Source organism: Acinonyx jubatus, chromosome D4 (genome assembly GCF_027475565.1).
Source record: "Acinonyx jubatus isolate Ajub_Pintada_27869175 chromosome D4, VMU_Ajub_asm_v1.0, whole genome shotgun sequence".
NCBI classification, from domain to species: Eukaryota; Metazoa; Chordata; class Mammalia; order Carnivora; family Felidae; genus Acinonyx; species Acinonyx jubatus.
In genome coordinates, this window is record NC_069391.1 from 90,250,922 (window position 1) to 90,274,433 (window position 23,512).

General features: G+C 54.5%; 1 protein-coding gene across 1 annotated transcript in view; it reads left to right on the plus strand.

The window, feature by feature from the left end:
* The window catches only part of SHC3 (SHC adaptor protein 3), a 104,478-nt gene that overhangs the window by 49,818 nt on the left and 31,148 nt on the right, over nt 1-23,512 (plus strand). Inside the window, exons 3-7 of the mRNA XM_027041218.2 lie at nt 5,429-5,492; nt 7,544-7,663; nt 10,441-10,494; nt 15,706-15,757; nt 20,451-20,577. Coding sequence (XP_026897019.2) covers nt 5,429-5,492; nt 7,544-7,663; nt 10,441-10,494; nt 15,706-15,757; nt 20,451-20,577 — 417 coding nt within the window. The remainder of the gene's footprint in view (nt 1-5,428; nt 5,493-7,543; nt 7,664-10,440; nt 10,495-15,705; nt 15,758-20,450; nt 20,578-23,512) is intronic.

The following is a 23,512-nucleotide window of genomic DNA, read 5'->3' on the forward strand; positions in this document are numbered from 1 at the left end:
GATGGCGGTGGGAATGTGTTTTGCTGCTGTTTGCTCAGCACCCAGCGCGGAGGAACCACAGGACAAGGGGCCTGATATGGAGGCAGTTTCTGTCTGGCAGGCATAGAGCCCTGTGATCCCACCCCTGCCCCCCACCAGAGAGAGGCCAGGTGGTTCCTTCTGGCTTCAGACAGAGTGAGGGGCTTCATGGAGATGACACAGACTGGCACCTGTCACCGGAGTCCAGGATGCCCAGTGCACTGATGGTCTCCATACCGGGAGTGGGCATTGCTGACGGCCTCCTGCTGGCGACCAGGCTAAAGGGCTAAGGTCAGGGGGCACCTCATGTGGGCCCTGAGCCCACGGGATCCATCCCGAGGGTTTCCTGCTAGTTTGAAGCCCCGTCAGCCGCAAGAGGGTTACACCTGCCCCATGGGTGTGGACGGCGGAGGGGATGGGTGTGTGGGTGGGTGAAGGACCAACACTGTCCATTTCACAGCACAGGCACCCACATATTCCCAGGGGAGGGCCTTCCAAAGGATCAAGGAGCCAGATGCAGCCCTCAGTCCCGCCGGGGGCCCAGCCCCGGGGCTGGTGGGGTTGCCGCATGCACCTGACGACCTCTCTTCACGTAACCCTGTGCCCCACCCAGCCAAGGGATCAGATGCTGCAGCTAGAAGGTTGGAGGAACCTTCTTTCCTTGGCTGCGGGGGAGGAGGGCTCTGCTTTTAAATGATTTTCAGAGTTTTTACTGTTATGCTGGGCTGGATATCTTTATTACTGAAAATAGAGTAACTTATAAGTGACTGGGGACATTTTCTTGTCCGAAAGTGGGTGCGTTAGATACGGGTTGTGTCTGGGGCTTCATTCAGGGCCAGGGAGGAGCTGGGCCCCTGCGTGCACGGAGACAGGAGTTGGGGGCAGTGGACTGGTTCTCGGACTGTACCCTGTTCGTCCACTTGTCCGAGTTGCACAGAGGACAGAGAAGAGCCTGGCAGGACGGAGTCCTGTGGCCACATCACAGGAAGGTGAGAAACTGGCAAAGAGCACCCAGGAGGGCAGAAGACGTCAGAGGAGCATCAGCTGAGGGTGGCACAGTGCCCACTGCATTTGGGGCCGTGGCGGGTGTTGGAATTTGCAGGGCAGATTGTGGGAACAAGACCTGGCTTGGAGGGAGAGGCTTAAGGGCACAGAGGGCACCATCACCAGCACCGTGTTGGTGGTCTCTTTGGAGGAGTTGCCGTCATTTATGGAACTGGCTCTTGTGACAGCCACCAAGTGCTTTCCATCCTATTAACAACCTGGCTGCAGTCAGTGGTGGTATGCCCAGGGCCTCTGGGCCGCCTCCAAGGTGTTAGACTGTAGGTTCCCGGGAGCGGGTCTGCTGGATGGAGGGTCTGTGTGAGTCTCGTTCTCCTAGATGAGGCCAGGCTGCCCACCAGAGGCTGTGTTGAACTGCTTCTTAACCACATGCGGGGCTTTCTTATAATGTCTCAAGCTCGAACCTTTGGCTGTTTAAGTGGCATGTTAGCATAGGCTTTAGTTTATAATCTTATTTTGAGTAAAGCCAAGAATTTGTTCATATTTCCAAGAGCTGTTTGTATGTCCTTTGCTGTGAACTCTGTTTGTATCTTTTAACATTTTGCATCGGGTTTTTGATATTTTCCTTATTAAGTTATATTAAGGTAATTAACTTGTTGACTATGAAATGTTTCAGTTTTTTTTCTGCATAAAATTTTATTTTTATGCTCTGGAGTGTGTCAATATTTCCTTTTATGTTCAAGATTTGTATCATCCTTCCACTCAAAGATAATATAAAAAAATTCTTCCCAGGTTTTTTCCTTTTTTTTTAAGTACTTTTATGGTTTCATTACCATGAAGTTAAGTTTGCAATCCATTTAGGATTTATTTGCATATCAGGCACAAGATAGAAACCCAGTGTGATTTTTTTCCTGAATGCTGCCCAGACACTGAAACACCACTCACTGGTCATTCTGTCCCCCTTGGGTATGTATGTATTACTGTATTTGTCACTCCATGGGAGGAAGACACTTTTTCACTCTGCCCTCCTGAGTTCTCTGGCTAGGGTTCTGCAAATAAGGCAGGCAAAAGACAGGCTAACAGGAGAGAAGCAGGTGATGAATGTATACAGTACACATGCAGGCAGGGAAACTCAGTGATGAGTAACTCAAAGAAGTGGTTAGAACTTGGGCTTATCTCACATCTTACCAAAAGAACAAGAAATCCATAGGGAAGTGACAAAACCCAGGAAAAGAATTTGGGGTTTCTAGGGGGGAACCTGTTGGAGAACCCCTTGTTGACATGTGGGGAGGCAAGTGCGTGGACAGGGGTGGGGTGGGGTGGGGGGAATTGATGGGAGGGGGGAGCTAGCTGCAGCCCAAGTTCCTTTGCTGTGTCTCAGGGCTGCTGTGGCTCACCTCCGTTCCTCCCTGTGGAGAGGGGCACAGGCTGTGTGTACAGATTTATGACCTGCTTTTAGGCAAATGGGGGGAGGGCAGAGAGCTCTTCTGGCGCCGGCTACTTCTCCGTGGCCTTCAGCTCAGAATACTCCGTCTGCCAGCGTGGACTGTGTGGGGTGGCGTCTTCGGCTACCCTTCACCGTGTATGTCTCTCCTTTTTGGTTCTTCATGAAGTGGATCGCACTTTGTCATTCCACATGTTTATTTATTGCCCCTACACCTGCTAGAACATAAACCCCTGATGGCAGAAGTCACCACTTGGGATACCTACTATTTATTGTTTTAGTCTGTGAAATGTGTGTGTGTTTGGGGAGGTGGGGTGGGCAGGCTGAGATGGCTGAGTGGGGACAAAAGTGGGGCTACATGATTCCAAAGGACCCAGTTCTCAAATCCCGCCCTCCAGCGTGACAGGTATGACGTGTGGGAGGAGCTGGCTCTCATGATGAGAACTTCACACTGAATGGGAGAGATGGTGGGACCAGGATGGAGTGAGGTTCAGTTACTCCCAGGTGACTGGGGTCGTGCCAGAGAGTCTACATTCCTGTTAGCTGAGCTCTCAGGTCACAGTTTGGCTCGCCCCAGTGGGGTCATGCTGAACAGGTGGATGAGCGATCTCCATTAAAAACAGAGGTGCATCGCCACCCGAGACTGACCCGAGGACTCAGTGGAATTACAGAAAGCCAAATCATTTTTGCTGAATGAAAAGTTGAGACAGTACCGTTCACCAAAACGTGCTGTGCTAGGTGGTAAAGAGGGACGATGAGAATGGCTACCCTTGCAGTCAGATGGTGGAGTTAAAGTTTCTTGTGTCAGCATCAGGCATCTAAGTGTGGCAGTTACTACGTTCCACCACATTCTTATTTCAAAGGGAGACGGACACCATCAGCCTCCGTGTGGTGAGAATTCACACGCACGCAGGTTATCGTGGGAGCATTAGAAGCAAATTGTTGGACGGAGGACATTTTTTTCTGAAGAGTAGCTTGATTTGCAGCCACATTGGGGGATTGTAAATCTCACACAGGGGATCCTTAGGACTTTTTTGGGTGGTGGAGCTCAGAGAACTTTCTGGAATTTCTGACATTTGCACATCTTAAGGACAGAAGATGGAGTCTCTGAATGTGCCCTGGGATGCCACCGGAGTCTCTTGGGGAGGATTTGCTCGACGGAATGGACTTCTTGGGCTGTGTCCGCCTCCCCCACAGAAGTGGCACACAGGCAGCCAGGGAGGCCTATGGCCCGACCTGCGTGGCCCACTGGCTCAGACACATGCTGTACAGGTGACCCCACTGACAGCTATCCTCTTGGGAGGCTGTCGCCCAAGGCTGATTTCTTTCTCTCATTGCCCGCGTTGGTGGCTCGGGAAAGAAATCCGATGTTTGCTACGGATATTTTAGGAGAGACCTACAGAAAGCTTCCTGCCGTGGGGTATCTTCCCGGCCTGCTGGGACCATCACGGATTTTGGCGCTTTGCTCAGCCGAATGTGTCATAACAAGCACAGTGCAGAGATGTGCCGAGCTGCTGCTTCTTCTTCTTCTTCTTCTTCTTCTTCTTCTTCTTGTTTTTAAATTAGACAGAGAAAATATAGATGCTGGGGTTTATATAGTTCCATAAAGAGACAGCTTGACCTTCCTCAATAGGAACTGCCTTTTAAAAGGTACTCGGGTGATCATTTTGATAGAACCACAGTTGGAACATTATTATAAAACAAATGGCTAAGGATAAACATTGAAAACATTCATGCCTTTTAAAGGAACTTCGTCTGAGTCATGGTGATTCAGTCTACAGCCTTCACGGTATTTGAGTTTCTAGAATAGTCTTTCCCACTCTCTGCAGTGAATTCAATGGCAAATGTGAGCCTCACCTGAATGGTAATTTGACAAGGACAGATCTCTCTTAAGAGCATTATCTTGTGTTGGGGATTAGATTTCTGGATGATAGAAAATGATTTCAAGTATTTCACGTAGAAAGCTTGCAGAATGTTTCTGAGGACCCGTTATCCTGTTTGTCCGATGGTGTGTCCAAATCCCCGTTTATTTCTTCCTGTGCTCTCTTACAATTGTGTCTGCCCCCACGAGGGGGCTGACACGTTCACCCATCCCCTTTTTGGGCTCCTGACTTTGGTCTGGAGTATCCCTATCATTACCCACTGAGGCCCGCTCCCGGAGTTGAGCCATTTGCTTTCAAGCACCTGTTACCAGCACGTCCTCCCCACCTGGAGGCCCAGCATCTGGACCCCAGCGGCCTCCAGCCGGTCCATCTTGCACCCTCCCCACGTCCCGAGGTGTCCTGCCCGGGCGAACCCTCTGCAGCCAGGTGCCCCTCGGCCTAGGACCCTCCTTGCCTCCTTTCCTCAGGGCAGCACCGGCACGTGGTAGCTGCTCAATAAACGGGTGCTCCGGGGACTGCCCGGCACAGACCTTATTTCTTGCTCATTTGTCTATCACCCGAGCGCCTCCCCGCCTTCAGAACCCTCTTGGTTTTATGATATTTACTAACTGCAGACGCTGGAGATAATACTCAGAACGCCAGATTTCTTCTGATAACATTCTGATTCACCTTGGAAGGGTGGTGACCCATAGCGGTGCTTGGTCAGGGCCGGCCCCGTGCCGGGACCGTGGCCGTGAAGGGAACATCCGGGAGACCACGTGCCCGGGGAATGGCCCACTAAATGGAATCCCAGCCCATCGTAAGACGGACTGTGGCGTCGACACCCGTCACACTGTTAGGATACAGCCACGCCAACAGGAGGCACTAGGGCACTGCCAGCGGGAGGTTCAGGACGACCTGGCCGCATTTTGCGCGGTTCTGTTTGCCAGAGAGGGAACCGGGTGACCCCCGCATGGGGAGCCGCGCTGTCTACGCTGAACTGCACGGGCAGGTGTCTCCCCTGGGGACGTGCGCCTGTGGTCTCTTGGTTGCAGGATCCTGACTGATGTGACAAATGGATCTCTCTTCCTGCCCCCTTAAGGGAAGCCATCAGCCGCGTCTGCGAAGCCGTCCCTGGCGCCAAGGGAGCCTTCAGGAAGAGAAAGGTACTGTCTTCTGTGTTGCCTCCCCACGCAGCACCTGCGGTCATGCCCCGCCCGTCAGGGCCCCCTGTCACCGCCTGGCTGTCGGCACTTTCCAAGCGACGAGAGCTCGGGGTCCCCCTGCCCTGGGGTTGGCAGGACGGCCGGCAAGTCAGCGCCCAGTTGTGCCCCATTGGCCCAGACCTGTAGATGGTGAGGAGACGGCACGGAAGACGGGGCTGGTGCCCCTCGAAGCCTCTCTGGGCGTTAGTTCTCTTCGCTAGAACAGTTGGTGGTGAACACCCGGGTGCTGTGCTGCTAAATTTAACCAGCGGCCCTCAGGGTTCAGAGTACGAAGCTGCTCATCTGTGCCGTGTGCCAGTTTCCGTGGCATACGTGCTTCCGCCAGGCCCCTTCCAGGCTCTAGCGACATCCCCGAGGATGCGCAGTGACACGTCATCTCACGGTGTTTCCACCTGGTTCACAGGTGCAGCGGGCACAAAGGCCTGAGCGGCACAGATGACTGGTAACGTAGCAAAAGCAGCTGGGAAGTGAGGAGTTTTGAGTACTTGTGTTTTTTTTTTTTTTTTTTTTAATGTAAGTTATTTGTTTGTAAGTTTACGTAAATTAACTTTTCATAGCAGCTGTTTTTAACGGCCAGCTCCTAAAATTCCTAAAAATTTAATAATTGTCTCTCATTAGCCAGTACAACCAGCTCCAGAGCGCCACGGGATATCCCCATTTTACAGGTGATGAAAACTGAGGCACAGAGATGTGGGTAGGGGTAGGCTGGGCTCAGGCCCATGTCACCCGGCTCCAGGGACTATACATTCAACCTTGGGTTGACTTTTTCACTCTCGAGATGGTTAGACGGCCAGGAAGAAAGTGGATTGGGAGAAAGTGGATTAACAGAAAGCTCAGAAAACCTCTCCGGTTAGAAGTCTGGCAGGTACAGAACTAAATAGCCACTGTCAGGACTGTCTGTGCCCGGACTCTATTGCTCTGTCGTGAGGCGTTACCTCTGATGTCCCCGAATCCGTCTTGGGGCTGAGGTTTGCAGGCAGGTGGCCAGCTTGTTGACACACCCCGCCCTGGGTGGGTTTTGTCATTACAGCTCGGGGACATCCGCGAAGCCGTAAGGCAGCTGGGTTTCAGGCAGAGAACTTTGAATCTTGACTATCACGTAGGGTCACTAGAAGGGGGTCTGAGGACAGAGCTAGGGAGTGTCCTCTTTCAGAGCCCGGGGAGGGTGGCAGAAACAAGGCTGATGGCCTCGGGTATGACTTAATCAGAATCTCAGGGGATGGGGCCCAGGCCTCTCTATTTGTAAACAGCTCTGTCAGATTAAAAATGGTTTAAGAACCAGCTGTAATTAGCACATCAAAAGAGGGCATGTTCTAATCTGAAAGGGAAGGATGGCTTGGGGGCCCTGGACCCAGATACCGGTGTTGGCCTTTGGGGGGGGGGGGGCGGGCAGGGATGGCTGGTGCGGAAACGCAGTCCTTTGGGCCCTGTGCCAAGGACTTTAACTGAGCTGAGCCCGGTGGTCCGTCCCTGTGCCGGGCCGTCCGTGTGAGCACCGGCCTGGAGGACGTTCCGGCCCAAGGCCCCCAGCAGTGAGCAGTCTCGAGACTCCACGGGGTGTTCATCGGCCCCGCGAGCTGCACCCTGCTCCTCTGGCTCTGCCATTTAGCTCCCGGGGGGCTGGAACCAGTATCTGAGCCTGGAAGCTGTGAGCACTGGCCCGTGTTCCTTTCCTGGGCTTACGAGTGACAGGAGACTCATCCCCACGGGAGCTGCCTGCATGCGGACGGTGCTGACGCCCGAGGGTCCTCCCGCGTGTGTGCGCATGACGTGTTTATGACGTGTTTGTGGCTGCCTGTTGCGAGTCCCAGAATCCGTGTGCTCCTGTTGGATCCCGCCTGCCGGCTCCTTCGTGGCACAACCTCCTTCAGTGGCCAGTGAGGGCGGGAAGGTGGGGGCTTGGGGGTGCAGCAGAAGGGAACAACAGAGAGGCTGTGACAGCACGGCATCTCGGGAATCGGAAGCTAAAATCTGGCCGCTTGATTTCACAGCCTCCCAGCAAAATGCTGTCCAGCATCTTGGGCAAGAGCAACCTCCAGTTTGCGGGCATGAACATCTCCCTGACCGTGTCCACCGCCAGCCTGAACCTGCGGACGCCCGACTCCAAACAGGTCTGTAGGCGCCCGGGCCCCCTGGGTGTTTTGCAAGGTTGCCGGCTCTGCTGGGTCTGGCAGAGAACATTTGTCTAAAATCTTTACTAGCCTGCAAACTTTGGCCCCTTTGAACGGTTGCCCACGGAATGATAGGTAGAATTGGTGTTCTTGGAATCTGCTGCAAATTACCATTTGTTTTTTTTTAAGGGTAACGTCTAAAGTCATTGAGGGACTTGCAGTGTAGAAGCAGGCGCATGTGTTTGCCACAGACTCCTCATCTCCTTGCCCGTCTTTCATTTCCTTTTACACCGTATTTCTTGGACTCCACAGCCCACGTCTCATTTCCACATTTTGTCATCCTTGAAGTGGATGGCACCTCGTGGTTTAATGGGCCAGATTTTTTCTGTCTTAGTGGTTCCTCATCTGGAGCCACTCGCGGTTGACGGTGTCCTAGGTCGCTGCACGAGGCATACGGGAGGGAGTCCGCCCGGTGCGGGACGTCTGCCACTTGCCGGCCGAGGCCGCACGGCGGTGGCGATCGTTGGGGCGGGTTCTTGTGTGTGATACTGGCCTCTCGGCAGCGTGTGTCTTAGGTCTCTCGGGCCTCAGTTCTGTCCGCTGGAACAGTGGGTGTCTCAGTGGCTGTCCTGGGTACCAGCAGGTGAAGATGCCCAGACGTGTAAAAGGGCGTGTTCCCCGTGCAGCCCGGGGCTCCGTTGCCAGTGGCCTGAGGTGGAAATGGGATGCGTCTCCACAGGGAGAGAGGTGGGCCACCCGCACACCTCTGACTCTGGCCGTGTTCCCGGGGGTGCCTGGGGTTACCTTTGCGTTGCCAAATATATTTATATTCATTGACTTCAGTGTTCCCCAGGTCAGCGAGTGGCACCACCTCCTACTCCATTCCTCACTTGCCGGACAGATAATCCCTGTCTTTTCATGTTGGTCCTTCCGACGGGTGGGGTGGGGTTGGGTTAGGAAGGTTCAGCGGGCTCTGCCTTTCTCTAGGGCCCTCTCAGGGCTGAGCACCTGTGACCCCGGGCTGCAAGGCGGGAGGGACCCCTCTGCCCTGCACCACACGCCCATATCCACTGTCACTCAGTGTGGCCGTTGCTGTTATGTTTCTAGGGATCCTCAGGCCGTGGCCCTCAATTCTGCGGGATACACGTCCCGATCCCTGCCTATTACACCTCATTCCCCCCTTAAGAAAAACAAGCAAACTCAGGAGGAGTGGAAGGGACGTGGCCGTGCTGGGGTTGGGGGCTGGTTGGCTGTGTCCTCACTGTTTGTGGAGCATGGGTGTGGGTCTGGGCTCAGGAGCGGGGGGCACCCTCTGGGACGATAGGAACACGGCCCGGGACGGTGGGCGCCAGCCCCCGCTCACGCCCCTGGCTGTCCCGTGGCGGCCTGGCTGTTGCAAATTAGGAGGAGTCCTGGCCGGACACTGCCCTCCCCCGTGCAGAGCAACCGTGAAAGTCCCGGCCGCTCTCCTCTGCCGAGTGTCCCTCAAACCTCCCTTGGCCAAAAACACCTGCTCGAGATTCACCGGCTCAAAACTCCATTTAATCTCCCATCTTTTCCGAAGGTCTGAAATACAATGATACAGTAACAGCCACACGTCGTGACCAAATAGGATTTCTGCTTTTTCCCCTCAATTATAATACCCGCTTCCAAACTCCAGTATGAGGGTTGTCTTATAAGCAAAAACTAAGCAGAAATCAGCACCTTTTCGAGGTTTATCCTCGTGTGGGGATTGCTGGTGCTTTGCTGCCCTCCTGGGAGCCCTCTGCCCCGGGGCTGGAGGCAGGAAGCTTCCAGAAGGCTGCAAGTGGCCGCTGGTAGCTGGATCCGGCCGGGTTGGTACAGGCTCCAGAGTGGCTTCCTTGTTTCCATCCATTTATATGCTCAGGTCTTTTTAGATCGCGAGTGGTTTTGCACATGCCATTTTGGCATTTTAGAACGAATGGTTTTCTCCCAGTTCAGACACAGGTTTGCTTCGAGCGTCTCGGGAGCACAGTCGGGAAGCTCCTCGCACGGTGGGATTTCACCTCCGTTAATTTCCGACTGCCCGCCACCAAAGGCCTGAGGGGCTGTGCGGGAATAAATCTGGTGATGGTGTGATGGAGACGGGGCCACTGTTTCCACCCCGGAATTCAATTCAAGGTCATTCCATTGTCTTTGACATTATAAAAATAGCATGGGAAACTTACGTAGCAGCTTAAATTTAGGGCAGCTTCTAATTTACTGTCTACTGAATTCCGCTGCCGTTTGTAAAGCTAATGGAAATTTCCGGGTTTAATACTGACTTGGAATGTCCTCCCTGGCCTTTGCATCAATGGAACCGGTCGCAAGAGTGCCTGGGACACAATGAGACACGCCTCTTGCTCACTAGCTGGGGGTCGGCACTGAAGACCGCATGTGTCTCTGGAAGCAGAAATTGTACGAGTGACCTGTTTCCGTGTGGGGGTGAGACCCTTTCCTTCTCCGAGAGGGAAGGTCGTTAGGACCCCCGTTAGCTGTGGTCCTTCAGCCTCGGGCTTCCCATCTGTGAAACGGGCGGCCGTGGCTCCTCCCTCAAGGGTTGCCTCAAGGGAGCTCGCCGAGCGAGCAGCTGACGTGTGGGGAAAGCCCACCGGGGGTCAGCTGGTGTGACGACTCCCATCCCTTTATTTGCGCTGGGTACCAGTTTTGCGGATTCTCAGGAAACCTTGTCGTATCGCCTGCCGACAAACGGTGGCTTTTCCAGGACGTGGGGCGGGCACTAACGACGTGTCTCCTTTCTTGTCCTGGGCCTGCAGATCATCGCCAACCACCACATGCAGTCGATCTCGTTCGCCTCCGGGGGAGACCCGGTAAGTGCCCAGGGTTGCTTTTCCTTGCTGTCTTGGGACTTTTCCAGAAGGGGCCTTCCTCCCAGGGGTGTGTTCTAGGGCACGATCGGGAAAGGTAACTGTGATGACAGCTCTCCCCCTACCTGGTTCCGTAAGCCCTTCTCGACCAGCATTAGTTCTCGTGCCATTAGCCCAAAGCAGTCGAAAATCCTCCAAGTGCTGGCTTTCTGAAGAGGTCCTGGGACCGCGCCCCAGTGTCAGCCGTCAGGTCAGACATCAGCCCCCGTCTGATGACTGTGGGTCCTGCTTCGTTCCTTTTTTCTCTTGGGCTCCGGCAGGGCCCTTCGGTTTTGCGGTTGAAGTCTACGCAAAGCCTGTGAGTTGACTTAGTCTGGTTTATTCATAGATGTTTGAAATTGGAATTTTTCTACCCACATTTAATGTTGTAGTCTTACTGGTTTGCTTTGCCAGCAGGGAGGGAGTGCAGGAGAGAGAGAGAGAGAGAGACAGAGAGAGGGAGAGAGAGAGGGCAAGGCAGAATGGGAATGTTCTATTTTTGCATTGCTGCTTTTATTGAGAAGGTCACAAGGTAATTCACTCCTCACGTTTGGTCAAGATGGTGTCAGTGCTCATTTTCAGCATCATGAGAGGCAGGACCCACAAACCCCTTGCTCCCCCTCTCCCTCCTCCCCTCCCTCCTCCCCCCCTCCTCCTCCCTCGCCATTCTCCTCCTCCCCCTCCTTCTCCTCTCCTCCCCTCCTCCCCCCTTCCCCTTCTGCTCTTCCTGCTCCTCTCCCTCCTCCTCACCCCACCCCCCACCCCCCACCCCTCCCTGCCCCCAGCAGAGCCAGACCCACACACACTAACTGCTGCTCACTGTTGCTGGCCAGCCCTTGGAAACAGCTTGCAGGCAGGAAACTATCTCCAGGCAAGAAGAGCCAGTCAGCCCTCGGAGCTGTGAGGGAGAAAACACCCGCCCCCAAGACCGCCCTCATACCATTTTTCATTGGTCCGGGCCACGTTTTCACCAGTCTGGGGAAGTATTTAAAAATTAGGACGACCGACTGAGTGTTTTCTTGAAGCTACATTTACTCAAAAAGAAAAATTGTTCTATGTCCTGGCATGGTGTCCTTTTGCTGTTGAATAAGTCTTTTATAATAAAACAACGAGGCTTAGAAGTGGTGTTTTTGTTGTTATCGTTGTTTCGTTATGTGCAAGTTTCCGGGTCCAGGGCAGCCGGAGCAGCCGGCGTGGTGCGGAGATCCCGTCCTGGTCCGGCCGGGAAGGGGGTATTTCCCAGGCTGTGAGGACTCGGTGTGTCTTTCCCGGCCTGCTCCCTCTCCCTGGGGAGCTGCTTGTTGCGCTTGCTGCTGGCTCAGGAGCAGCAACTCGAGCGGGCGGGCGCTTTCCACTGCTGGCTCTCATCTCGACATCTCTAAAGGCTGGTGGAGTCACGGCCCCCGGCGTCTCGGCTGCAGACAGCCCCCGCCCCCCCACCTCTGCCCCAGTTCCTGCGGCCGCCCCCCCCCCCCCCCAAGGAGGCGTCAAGCCCAGCCAGACCCTCGGGCCAAGGGCATTGGCAGGAGAGCGATTCGGCCACCCTGCACGTGGTTCCTTGCCCTTACACCCCCGCCTGACCAAGAGAATATGGCAAAGCACCCTTGGACCACCCTCAGCACCTCCACTGACTCACGCTCTCTTCCTTTAGGGTCTAGTCCTCAAAATCTCTCCCCGTGGTTTCCTCTTTTCCTTCCCCTCCCCTCCTTTACTTTCTCTCCAATCCCTTAATCTCTTACATTTTATCATAAAGCGAAAGACCTCACTGAGACATACATTTAGCAAGTGGGAGTCTGCCACTAGAGATGGGATCTCGAGGGACAGGTGCACCTGCAGTGTACCTGCACGCGCACCTGTCCTCACGCCTCCACCTGTGTCTGCACGTGGCTCCAGTCAACTCGCAGAGGCGTCTCACCGCTGGCCCCGTGTGATGCTCGTAGCCATAGTTTCCGAAATTTGGGAGGTAACCCAGCTTGCAAGATAAAAGGAAGAAACAGTACGTACCCGCAGCGACAGATTCTTCCAAGAACTTGTCTCACACCTCAACTTAATGATGCTATGAGTGGACCTGCAGAGACGGAAGGCTCAGGAAGCCAAGGACACAGGCTTCTGTTCAAATTGTCCTGTTCTCCAGGGTGCACACAGGTCTGCGAGCCTCAAATTTCCTCACCTCCTTGCTTTTAAAAAAGAAAAAGGAAGCACGGGGTGCTTTTAACCTTTTTATATTTTCTTCTTATTTGTTTCTGATGCATAAAACGTCACGATACCAGGGGACAGGAAACCTGGTCAGTTCCTATTTTAACCAAGCCCAAATGCACGTTCGCATTGTGCGTGGGTTCCCGTTCCGCACTGGCTTGTAACCATTATAATTGGAAGATGTTTCAATAAAACTAGCAATCCCAGGTTCGATCCCTTGTTCTGGTGCTCAGTGTGTAACTACTCACTGCTTTGTGCTCTAGTTGACCCAGTAAGAAAATGGTGTTTTGAAATATCAACTAAGACAGGCTGAAAAACACTGTTAATCCAAAATCCCCCCAAAATATGCCCTGTAATCATAATCTGCTGTGATTACCAGTGTTCACAGGCCACCAGAAGGGGGTCAGGGTGCCGGCCAGGCTCAGAAAGGTTTGGGGGGTGGCAACAGGGGCGCAAGACGGGCAGCCGGCAGCCCCATCTGTGGAACTTGGTGTTCAGTGTGACTGGATGATGTCTAGAACAACGTTCTGAACACCAATACACTCCCCCAGCGTGCCAGACAATGATCAACATTGGCTTTAGAAGAGTTCTGTCCTGGCTTGACCCTAAACCATCTGAGGGACGGGACACATGTCATGTCTCTTTCCTGGCCTTCCTTCCCCAGAGGAGCGTTTCTCAGATTGGAGTAAGAATTTAAGAAGAAGAATTTCTTTGCGTATGCCACTAGTGTTGACTCAAATTAATTTTGTCACCCAAACATGCACAAAAATAAATCAAGTATACATTCCTTGGGTTCATACGTCCTATTGAACTGTAAGCCCCGATCACGTTTGAAAGTTTAATCCTGATAAACACAGTAAAGCCAGAAACATTCAAAGTGACAGGAATTTACCGGGATGGGTGGTTTTGCTGACGCCACCCAGATCTCTGCTCTCAGAGGGACTCTCGAACCGGCCGCCACGGTGCGGAATCCTTCAAGGTCAGCATCTCTCTACTACGTCAGGCGCCTGGGTGACTCAGTCCTTCCACTAATTTATTCTGTTGAAGTAAGCACTTCAGTGATGCATCGTTGTGTACAAATGTGACGTTAACTGCTTGAGTTGGGGCAAAAGCATCTAGTCTGAGTGTTCTTTTTTCTCGAATTCTTTAAAAACCTGGCATCTGTAATGTTGGAAACCCAAGTGACAACCTTGTCGCTGACATTGCAACGCAGAACCGATGACGCAGTGGTCATTCAGATGGTCCCGGATATTCTTGTATTAATTGATAAGATTATTATGGAAACTAAAACACGAAGTTAGAAAGAAAGTCTGGTCACATGTCAAACACTGGAGAATATTCCTGACCAGCCCTAGTATTCCACGGAGCTCAGACGGAGAGACGCCGGTGCTGTCCTAGGACCCTTCCAATGCTGTCATCTCCTGAGTCCACAGAAAGTATCCGTGACTACAAGCTGGAGTCCTTACTTGGCTGTTAGCTTCATATTCTGACCAGATTTTCCTTGATGGAAATGACTGGAAACTGGGTTGATGGTCTGTTTTTCACCCCTCTTCCCAGCTCAGGGAATATACCAGCAGACAGTGGCCTAAGGAGGAGCATGGAACAGCGTAGACGGGCAGCATACTGGAGGGACCCTTGGTGGCAACCAGTCATGTCAAAACCCGCTGGAGGGCCCTCCTCCCCTCCTCAGACCCAGCGGGTCGCTGTGAGTTCTGGGAAACCATGTACCACGTATGGAAAAGCACCCTGTGCCTGGTGCTGCCTGCTGGGGCGCTCAGTAATCATTGCATGTCCCCAGGCTCCCAGTCGTCCCCTCTCCCATCGGATGGTTTTCCTGGAGCACGGCAGAGAGAGAATGGGTCATCCCCTGCCCACGGAGAGTAGTAATGAAGGCAGTCACGACACAGAATCTTCCGGATGCTGAAAACCTGGAGCTCATCTGTAATGTTGGAGCCCTTCGAAGCAATGACATTTGGGAGAAATCTGCAACGACGGGGTGAGCCTTTACTGGTCGCCCCCCCCCCCCCCCCCACCGAGACTTTACAAATGTTGAGAATGTCAGCTTTGCAGGGAACGTCTGTTCTGCTTTCCAGGATGAAGAGAATGATTGGTTCCTCTGCCTGTTTAGAGGCGGCCCAGCCTACGTCTGAGGACAGAGCCTCCTCCGTGCACGGATCAGATGAGGCCGCCGCGCAGACTCGGATTTCACCCGGAACAGCCAGGCTACTACTCAGAGCTCATATGTGTGAAACATCTTAAAACATTAAAGTTACTACTTATTTCCGAGAAGAAAAGAACCATCACATGCCATCCACCCAGGAAGGCGTTCCCAACCAACCTTTGAACGCCCGCTTCTGGTTTCCTCGTGGCTACTAGACCAGCAGCCCCAGCACCGGCTGGAAACTTGTCAGAAATGCACATTTTGGGGCCTCCCCTCAGACCCACAGAATCTGAAGCCCCAAGGCGGCACCCAGCAGCCTGTGTCTCCACAAGCCCGTTGTGGGACTCTGATGCCAGCTTGGGCTGACGACCGCTGATTCAGGCATAGCTCAGGACAGTGGCTGTCAGCCTTGACTCACGGTAGAACCTTCTGGAGAGCTTCAAACCGTCCTGAGGCCTCACGGCCTCCCGTCCAGCAAGGGCGGATTATCCGGGAGCTGGGACTTGGGCAGCAGTGCGTTCAGAGCTCCTGGGGGGATCCGCCGTGCAGAGAACGGGGTGCCCGTCACACGGCCGTGGCCCAGAGCGTAGGCACAGACAGGCGGTGTCCGCACCAGAGCCTCACGCCCTGGACCCGCCGAGTCAGAACCCGCATTTCACAAGGTCTGGAGACTCCTGGCCACGGTAGTGTGAGAAATACCGTCCTTCTGGGCTGTCCCTTGGGAGTGTTAGGTTCCTAGGCTGGGTTGCATAGTGTGTGTCTGGCTGTGCTGTCTTGCTCGTGGTTAGTGACGTGGGTGCCTCGTTTTTCTCTGACAGGACACAACCGACTACGTTGCGTACGTAGCTAAGGACCCTGTTAACCGCAGAGGTAAGCAATGCTCGACTCTTACAGTCTCTCACTCGTGCACGGTCAGGCTGAACACGATGCCAGGTGCTCCCCCTGGTCCCGCCCCCTCCGCCAGCACGACCCGTGTGTCCTGCCGTGCCGTTAACGGGAATTGAGGGCTGCCTGCCTTCTCGGTGGGGGCAGGAGACACCGGGCGGCCAGGGGCCTGAGACACCCACCTGCACACAGGGAGTGCGGCTTGGAGCACGTGACCTGCACCTGTGGCTCCTGTTCGTGCCCTGAAAGTGGCCTCGGCCACACCTGGAACGCTGTGTCCCCCCCCCCCCCCGCCCCCGCCCAGCCCCAGCCCCACCGCCAACCACGGCACCCCGAGAAGCCTGCGCTACCCTGAGCAGTCCACGCTCACGTGCCATCCACTCACACCCCACAAAGCTGCCAGGGCCTCAGACGCAGGCTGGAAATGGGGGATGTGGGGCATTCACGAGCTTTCCATCCTCATGGGCCCTTTATTCCTAGACCTCCACACTCACCACCCTGTTCCTTTTATCATGTTCAAAACCGAAGCCCCACCATGGGCGCCGACAGCCCGGGCGGGTGGGCTGACCACAGGGGCGCGTTACCCTTGGATTCTGACGCACCCCGTGACCCCAGCTTAGAACTCGCTGACGAAGATCGCCAGGGGGTGTCGATAGCAATACAAAGCACTGGCTCCCCTCTCCTCCCACCCTCCACCCCAGGTACCGACGGTTAAGATTTTCTAGTTTGCTTTACGGAACTTTTTATCCACATACGTACGCGTATATTCTTTTCTTTTAAAATGTCAGTGCACGTGAGATCTTAGCATGCTGTCGTGCCCTCCCCCCGGTACTGTATCTTGGACACAGAGAATGGGTTGACTGTCCGCAAGGTGGCCATGTGGTGAGATTTGTCCCCCAGGTGCACCGACCCCCTGGGGTCCGCGTACAGACGCTGTTGTGCGGCCCGACCTGGAGGCGTTTGCAGAGAGGTTAGATGGTTGGTAGGTCAGTGAACCTTGCCAATCAGAAACCAGTCTGGCTGTAAAGGTTTGGTCCTCCCCACGGCCGCCTCCTGCCCCACGCTGGTACTCGGTGGCGTGGCGGGACCACTTTCCTTCCTCAGAGTCACAGACGATGACATCATACAGTGTTAGCACTTATTCTCTCCCAGATGCGTGGGTGTCTGGGGGGCAAAGGGGACCCCGCAAATGAAGCGCCATGTCCTGGATTATGACTGCCATGTTGTCACTCCTGAATCAGAGTGGGGGTGTTCACAGAGCTCTGAGGGTAGACGGGAAGGGGGCATGGGTGGTCTTGAGCCAAGGACTGTCCCTGAAACCCCTGGCTAACACGTGGAGCCCACCGCGTCTTGACCTTGCAGAGACTTTCATGTGATGACTGTGGACCAGTGCTCGGCTGGGTGAGGGTGGCCGGCCGACAGTTCCACGCAGCCCGTCCTTCCAGCGGGAGGCAGTTTGATCGGTGCACGAGGGCTCCCGTACAGAACTCTGCACGGCGGTGGCTGGAAACGACAGAAGCTGTTGTCTCACGGTTCTGGAGGCTGGAGACCTGAGAGCAAGGCACTGCCAGGGCCGGGCTCCATCTGAAGGCTGGAGCAGGGACCCCGCCTGCCTCTCCCAGCTCCTGGCGGTGCTCTGGCCGTCTGGGCGTCCTGGCTTGTGGCCATGTGGCTCCAGTGGCCCACCTTCATGCCGCCTTCTGCTCCGAGCACGGCTGTGTCTTCACGTGGGCACCTTCTTACAAGGTGTGCGGTTATCCGGGGGTAGGGCCTGCCGTCCGCCAGCCCGCCCTCGCGTCGACCGTGGTTAAGTTCATGCCACTCCGATGGATTCCCCAGATGACAGACCAGTGTTGGCTGGAAACCACGCTGGAGTTCAGGGGGTCTGTGCCTCCCTCCTAGGAGGCCATTGCTGTTCAGCCTTCCTCCCGAGGGGTGAGGATTGTCGGTTTGCCGTGAAGAAGGGACCGTGGTCGCTGTTCCTGGGGCATTTTCTAGTTGGGTAAGACCCCAGATGTCCAAGGGGCCCCTACCAGTCCCCGGCTGGCGGAGACGGCGGCCGCATGCCGCGGGGGCATCGCTCGCCTGTGCTGGCGGAGCAGGTGTCCCGCAGACGCCGTGGGGACAGCAGCAGGTGGACGGAGACCCCAGCCCGCAGCCCGCAGCTGTCAGAGGGCTGGGCTGTGGTGCCGGCTCCGGACGTGTTTGGAGCCAGTGGGGAAACCGCGGGCTGGTGTCCCGATGGTGACCTCTGACCAGCAGCGTTTGCTGTGTGTGGAAGACACGTGGGGCTGGCCCGTCTGAGGGAGCATGCCGTCCCCCCGCCCGCCCCTCCCCCCTGCCTGTATGATTACAGGGGCCACAGTGCGTGTTGCTCCCGAGTGCCCTCTGTGACGCGGCCCGAGGACGTCTCCTCCCTCGTGTGAAGTCAGCAGCTCAGAGGCGTGGGCCGTTCTCCTTAGAGCGAACTTGTTTATCGGTCTGAGGGGCGGGGGAGACGACGTGGGCACACGAGCCCCACCCCGAGACTGCCCGCCCTGTAACAGGAGGGCCAGTTTCCCCCACAAGGGACGGAACGAAGAATGGCCCCGTTTTGTGGCCCTCACGTCCGTTTTGGGCCACATTCTAGGTTTTACGACGCATTTGAGTCTTCACGGCACCACAGCTCTGTACATGCCTCTCAGTGGTCTGCTCCTTCGTGGCCCCTGAGTGACGCCCTCAGCTCTGCCCCCTCCTCAGGGGCGGTCACCGTTGGCGAGGGCCTCACCGTTCCTGTATGTGCCCAGTCATGCCGGTGAGGGGGTGAGGGGAAAAGACTTGCGATGCTCTCAGAGAAAACAGCAGCCCCGGAGACCCTCACCCCCGGGTTCGTTTTGGATTTCGAGTGCAGTTTGGAACAGAGAGGCCCCGGGACAGACCCTCGGACCCCAGCCCTCAGACAGTGTTTTCTCAGGGCACCAAGGATGGCAGGTGCCAGAGCCGGGAGGGAGACGTGATTTAATTCTGCGGCTACAGCCTCTGCCGCCCCCGGTTTCTGACCGCCAGGACTCGACCCTCGGCGGGACAGGGTGCCTGCTTCTGCCGCGGCCCTGCGTCTTCCAGTTCTCAGGAAGCAGGCTTCCAGCTCCCTGCTGTGTAGACGGGAGCGATCGGGCAGCCCCCTGCCGAAACCCGTTCTTCCTTCACTGCGGCTGCTGTATCTCTTTTCAGAAGGACAGTGAGCTGCACACTGTTGGCCCTTCCCGTCTCTACTCTTCCCCGAAGCACCGACCAGGCAGCCCTCGGCTGGTCCCCCTCGGGGGTGGGCGTGCGTGGCTGCAAACAGGCGGTGGGGGGGGGGGGGGGCCGGGTTCTTCCCCTCCCTCCTGCCTAGACTCCGGCCTCCTTACTGGCTGGAGGGACACTGCCACCCGTACTGCTTAATGCACCACCCTGCAGCTCTAACAGCTGTGTCATGTGGGCTCGCCCTGTGCCTCCCGGGCTGGTGTTTAATAAACTAAAATAATATCGATAATCAGTAATAAAAACACAGCCGGGCATCTGTCTCCTTGTGACAAACCTCTTGGCCATCCCCAGTGCTCCCAAGGGCTCGCGCTGCGATCCAGAGCCTCAGGATGTGCTTTTCCCTGGGTCCCCAGGGTGCTCCCCTGCAGCCCGGGGGACAGGAAGCCTGCAGACCCCGGGGCTGGTGGCCGCCGTCCGCGTGGGCTCCATGGTGCCCTGCTGGCTTCGTGCGGCAGGAGGGCGGTTTGGTGTGCCTCCCCCGAGAGTTTCTTTCCCCGTCGTTAGTAACAGGATGGGTCAGCGCGGGTCACACAGGGAGGCCTGGGGTTCCCGGGGGCACGCAGACATGGATCTGGGAGGAGACATCGTATTTCTCGGGGAGCAGAGCGGGCCCTCTGCCCCTGCAGCCTCTTCTCTGGCAGCTCCACACGGATTGTGCTGCAGCTTGGCCTCCGGGACAGCGTGCCCTCGTGGGACAGTGAGTGCCTGTCGCAAAGCCGCTGGGAGCTGCTCCAGGCCCCCCGAGGCCTGCCCTCCCCCCCACATTGGGCCACAGGAGCCCAGCTTTGATCTGCTCTTTAGCACAAGCTGCTTGTCTGAGAACCTGTGCGAACAGCCAGCCCCACATTAGAGAGGCGCCCTGGCATGTGGTGGGGGTCCCCGTGAATTAACATCCCCTGAAGCTCCTCTTTTGAGGGGTTCTTACTGTTCCGAGTTGCCGCATTCGGTGAGGCCGCTTGACTCCCACGAGGAAGTGAGCAGACGGCCACGGAGTGGCTCAGGCGTCCCTCAGCAGGAGCCGGGTTGGGACCGTTGTCCAGGCTCAGGGGGCCGGAGGGGGGCCGTTCCTTCTTACCGCCCCCTTCTTTGTCACGACATTTCCTTCCAAACCCTATTTCTCTGTTGAGCTCTGAGTTGGTATTTCGTAGACAGTTAAGAAATTGTTAACCATTTTGAAATTTAAAAATTTTAAATGTACTTGCAAAGAGGACCTTTGGTGTTAGAGAGCAGAGCCCTTAAGAAATGCATCCCCGCGGTGACGCTTCGTGGCCGTGGCCCAGGGATCGGGCTGTGGGTGGGGCTGCGGGGACAGCGAGTGGGGGATGTGGGCACCTCCCCAGCGGGAGCCTGGCAGCCCAGCGTCTCTAACAGGCCTGCACGCTTGCTCTCCCAGCGTGTCACATTCTGGAGTGCTGCGACGGGCTGGCCCAGGATGTCATCGGCTCCATCGGACAGGCCTTTGAACTCCGGTTTAAGCAGTATTTGCAGTGTCCTTCCAAGGTCCCCGCTTTCCATGACCGGTGAGTAGCGCTGTGACCCCCTGTGCGCGGGCCTTCCCGCGTTCTATGGGCTTTCGTCTGAGAATGTCTCAAAGGAGAAACCACGAGACGGCCTCCGAGAAGTGTGGTCTGGACAGACGTGGTCGGTCACTGGGCTCCTGGCTCGGAAGCATCTGGCGGGTCTGGGCCGGGGCTTGGGAGACCCACTGTCGGAAGGAAGCCCACGGATGGCTGAGGCCCCGAACGTTGGGGAAAACATTTTCTAGAAACTGTAGAGACGGTAGCCAAGGTCACGAAAACGCACTGTAATTCCTTCCTGCCGTGTCCTCTGCAACCAGGTGAGATTTCCACGCGTCGCCTCCGTGAGTCCTCTTCTCACAGGTGGGATATGTCCCCCGTCCGTGCCACTGTGGTCAGCGCGGTCCTAACTCTGGGCCCTTCCGTGAAGCCCTGAGCTGGGTAGCATGAGGACCCAAAGCCTCCTGTGGCCCTGGGCACGCCCGCCCCTTGGCCAGGATGAGTCAGCAGCATTCTCTGTAAAAAGGGAACAGCATTCTCGCTTTTTTTAAAAAAAAATTTTAAATTTTTATTTACTTATTTTGACAGAGAGAAAGAAGAGGGAGGGGCAGAGAGAGAGAGAGAGAGAGGCACAGAATCCCAAGCAGCCACTGCACTGTCGGTGCAGAGCTCAACACAGGGCTCGAACTCACAAACCGTGAGATCATGACCTAAGCTGAAGTTGAATGCTTAACCAACTGAGCCACCCAATGGACGGTTGTTGTTTTACGTGTTCGGTGAAATAGTTCATACAAATACGAATTGTAAAACAACCTTCAGGATCTAGTATTGAGTTTCCTTCAGACATAAGAATATTCCATGCAGCATAAAGCGTTAAAAGAAAGCCATGTGGGGGCGTATCAATAGTCTGTCCTTGATCGGACTTGCATAATGAAAGCGTCTTCTAAAGGTGTGTTCACTGCAAACAAACCTTTATTTCTCCAAAATTCGCTTTTTCACTGTTGCTCTAACTAACGTCTGCAGTCCCGTTCTGTGACTCAGGCACGAAGGCTCTTTTACTTCCATTATCACGAAGGCCTTGTTCACACCTCTGAGCTCTGCCCCTTTCCTGACTGGGTCATTCTCATTTTCTCACCTACTGGGAAGTGGCCTTTTTTTTTTTTTTTTTTAGGTTGTTTTTGGTGGGAAATTGCCTTTTTTTTTTTTTTAGGTTGTTTTTGGTGGGAAATTGCCTTTTTTTTTTTTTTTTAGGTTGTTTTTGGTGGGGAGGGGCAGAGACAGAGGGAGAGAGAGAATCCCGAGCAGACTCCATGCCCAGCAAGGACCCTGACACAGGGCTCGATCTCATGATCGTGAGATCATGACCTGAGCCAAAATCGAGAGCTGGACGCTTAACCGACTGAGCACCCCAGACGCCCCAGGGAGATTGCTTTAAAGGCGATTCATTTGGGAGGTGCCTGTGAGGACCCCACTTCTCCCCGTTGTCAAGCTTCCCTGCGCTCAGACGGGCTGTGTGTGGGAGGAGCAGTTAGAAAGTGTCAGTTCCTACCCCAAATACACACCCACTATCCATAAACTGTGTATACTGTGTATAAAATTTTAAAGTTCACTCGTTCTCCGCTACTTGTCAATTTTGTGTGTAATGGGACCTACTTTAAAAAAAGTAGACCGGTACATCTGTGCTCCTGGAATAAACCTCAAAAATCTGGAGTGCAGTGAAAAAGGATATGAAACACGGAAACTTTAAAACCAAACAAACAACATAGGCGTAGTTTACAGACACACGCACGTGTACGACGCGTGTATAACATGTCAGGATATCCCACACCAACTCTGGAGTATCCGGGGACCAGGCAGCGGTGGGTGGGATTTAACTATATTGGTGGGTGAGTCTGCTCCCTGACATTTCATAATGAAAACGTTCCAACAGTCGGTGAGCCCCTGCACACACACCTACATGCCACCGCTCACATTTTACTGCTAATATGATGAATCTGTACACCCGTGATGAGTTTTATTTCTTTAAAAAAAAAAAGTGGGGCTCCTGGGTGGCTCAGTCAGTTGAGCGTCCGACTTTGGCTCGGGTCATGACCTCGTAGTTCAGGGGTTCGAGCACTGTGTCGGGCTCTGTGCTGACAGCTCAGAGCCTGGAGCCTGTTTCAGATTCTGTGCCTCCCGCTCTCTCTGCCCCTCCCCCATTCGTGCTCTTTCTCTCTCCCAAAAAATAAATAAACTTAAAAAAAATTTTTTTAAGTAGGGGCGCCCGGGTGGCTCAATTAAGCGTCCGACTTCGGCTCAGGTCATGATCTCACAGCTTGTCAGTTTGAGCCCGCATCAGGCTCTGTGCTGACAGCTCAGAGCCTGGAGCCTGCTTCTGATTCTGTGTCTCCCTCTCTCTCTGCTCCTCCCCTGCTCACACGCTGTCTCTCTCTCAAAAATAAGTAAAGATTAAAAAAAATTATAAAAAAAATTTTTTTTTAAAGTAGAAAAAGCCAACAGAGCAAAATGTTCACACTTACTGTCCATGGTGGATGCGTATCTTTTATGTTAATTATTATGCTTTTGTGTAGTTCTGAAATTTACATAAAAACCAGATAAATCTATAAAAATTATATGTACAAAAATGGGTGGGGGAGCTCACTGAGTTGCCGTGCTCCTCTGAGAATACACTTAAGGTCAGAATTTTCTGTGTAGTTTTTTATATCATCAAGTTTGCCAAAGTTTTGGGGAAAGAAAATGAAGCAGGCAGGATCTTATCTGTTGAGAAGAACTTCAGCTCCAAATGCAGGTATGGACATAAAATTTCTTTAAAAAATATTTTTTTAACGTGTATTTATTATTAAGAGACAGAGAAAGAGCATGAGCATGGGAGGGGCAGAGAGAGGGGGAGACACAGAATCTGAAGCAGGCTCCAGGCTCCGAGCTGTCAGCACAGAGC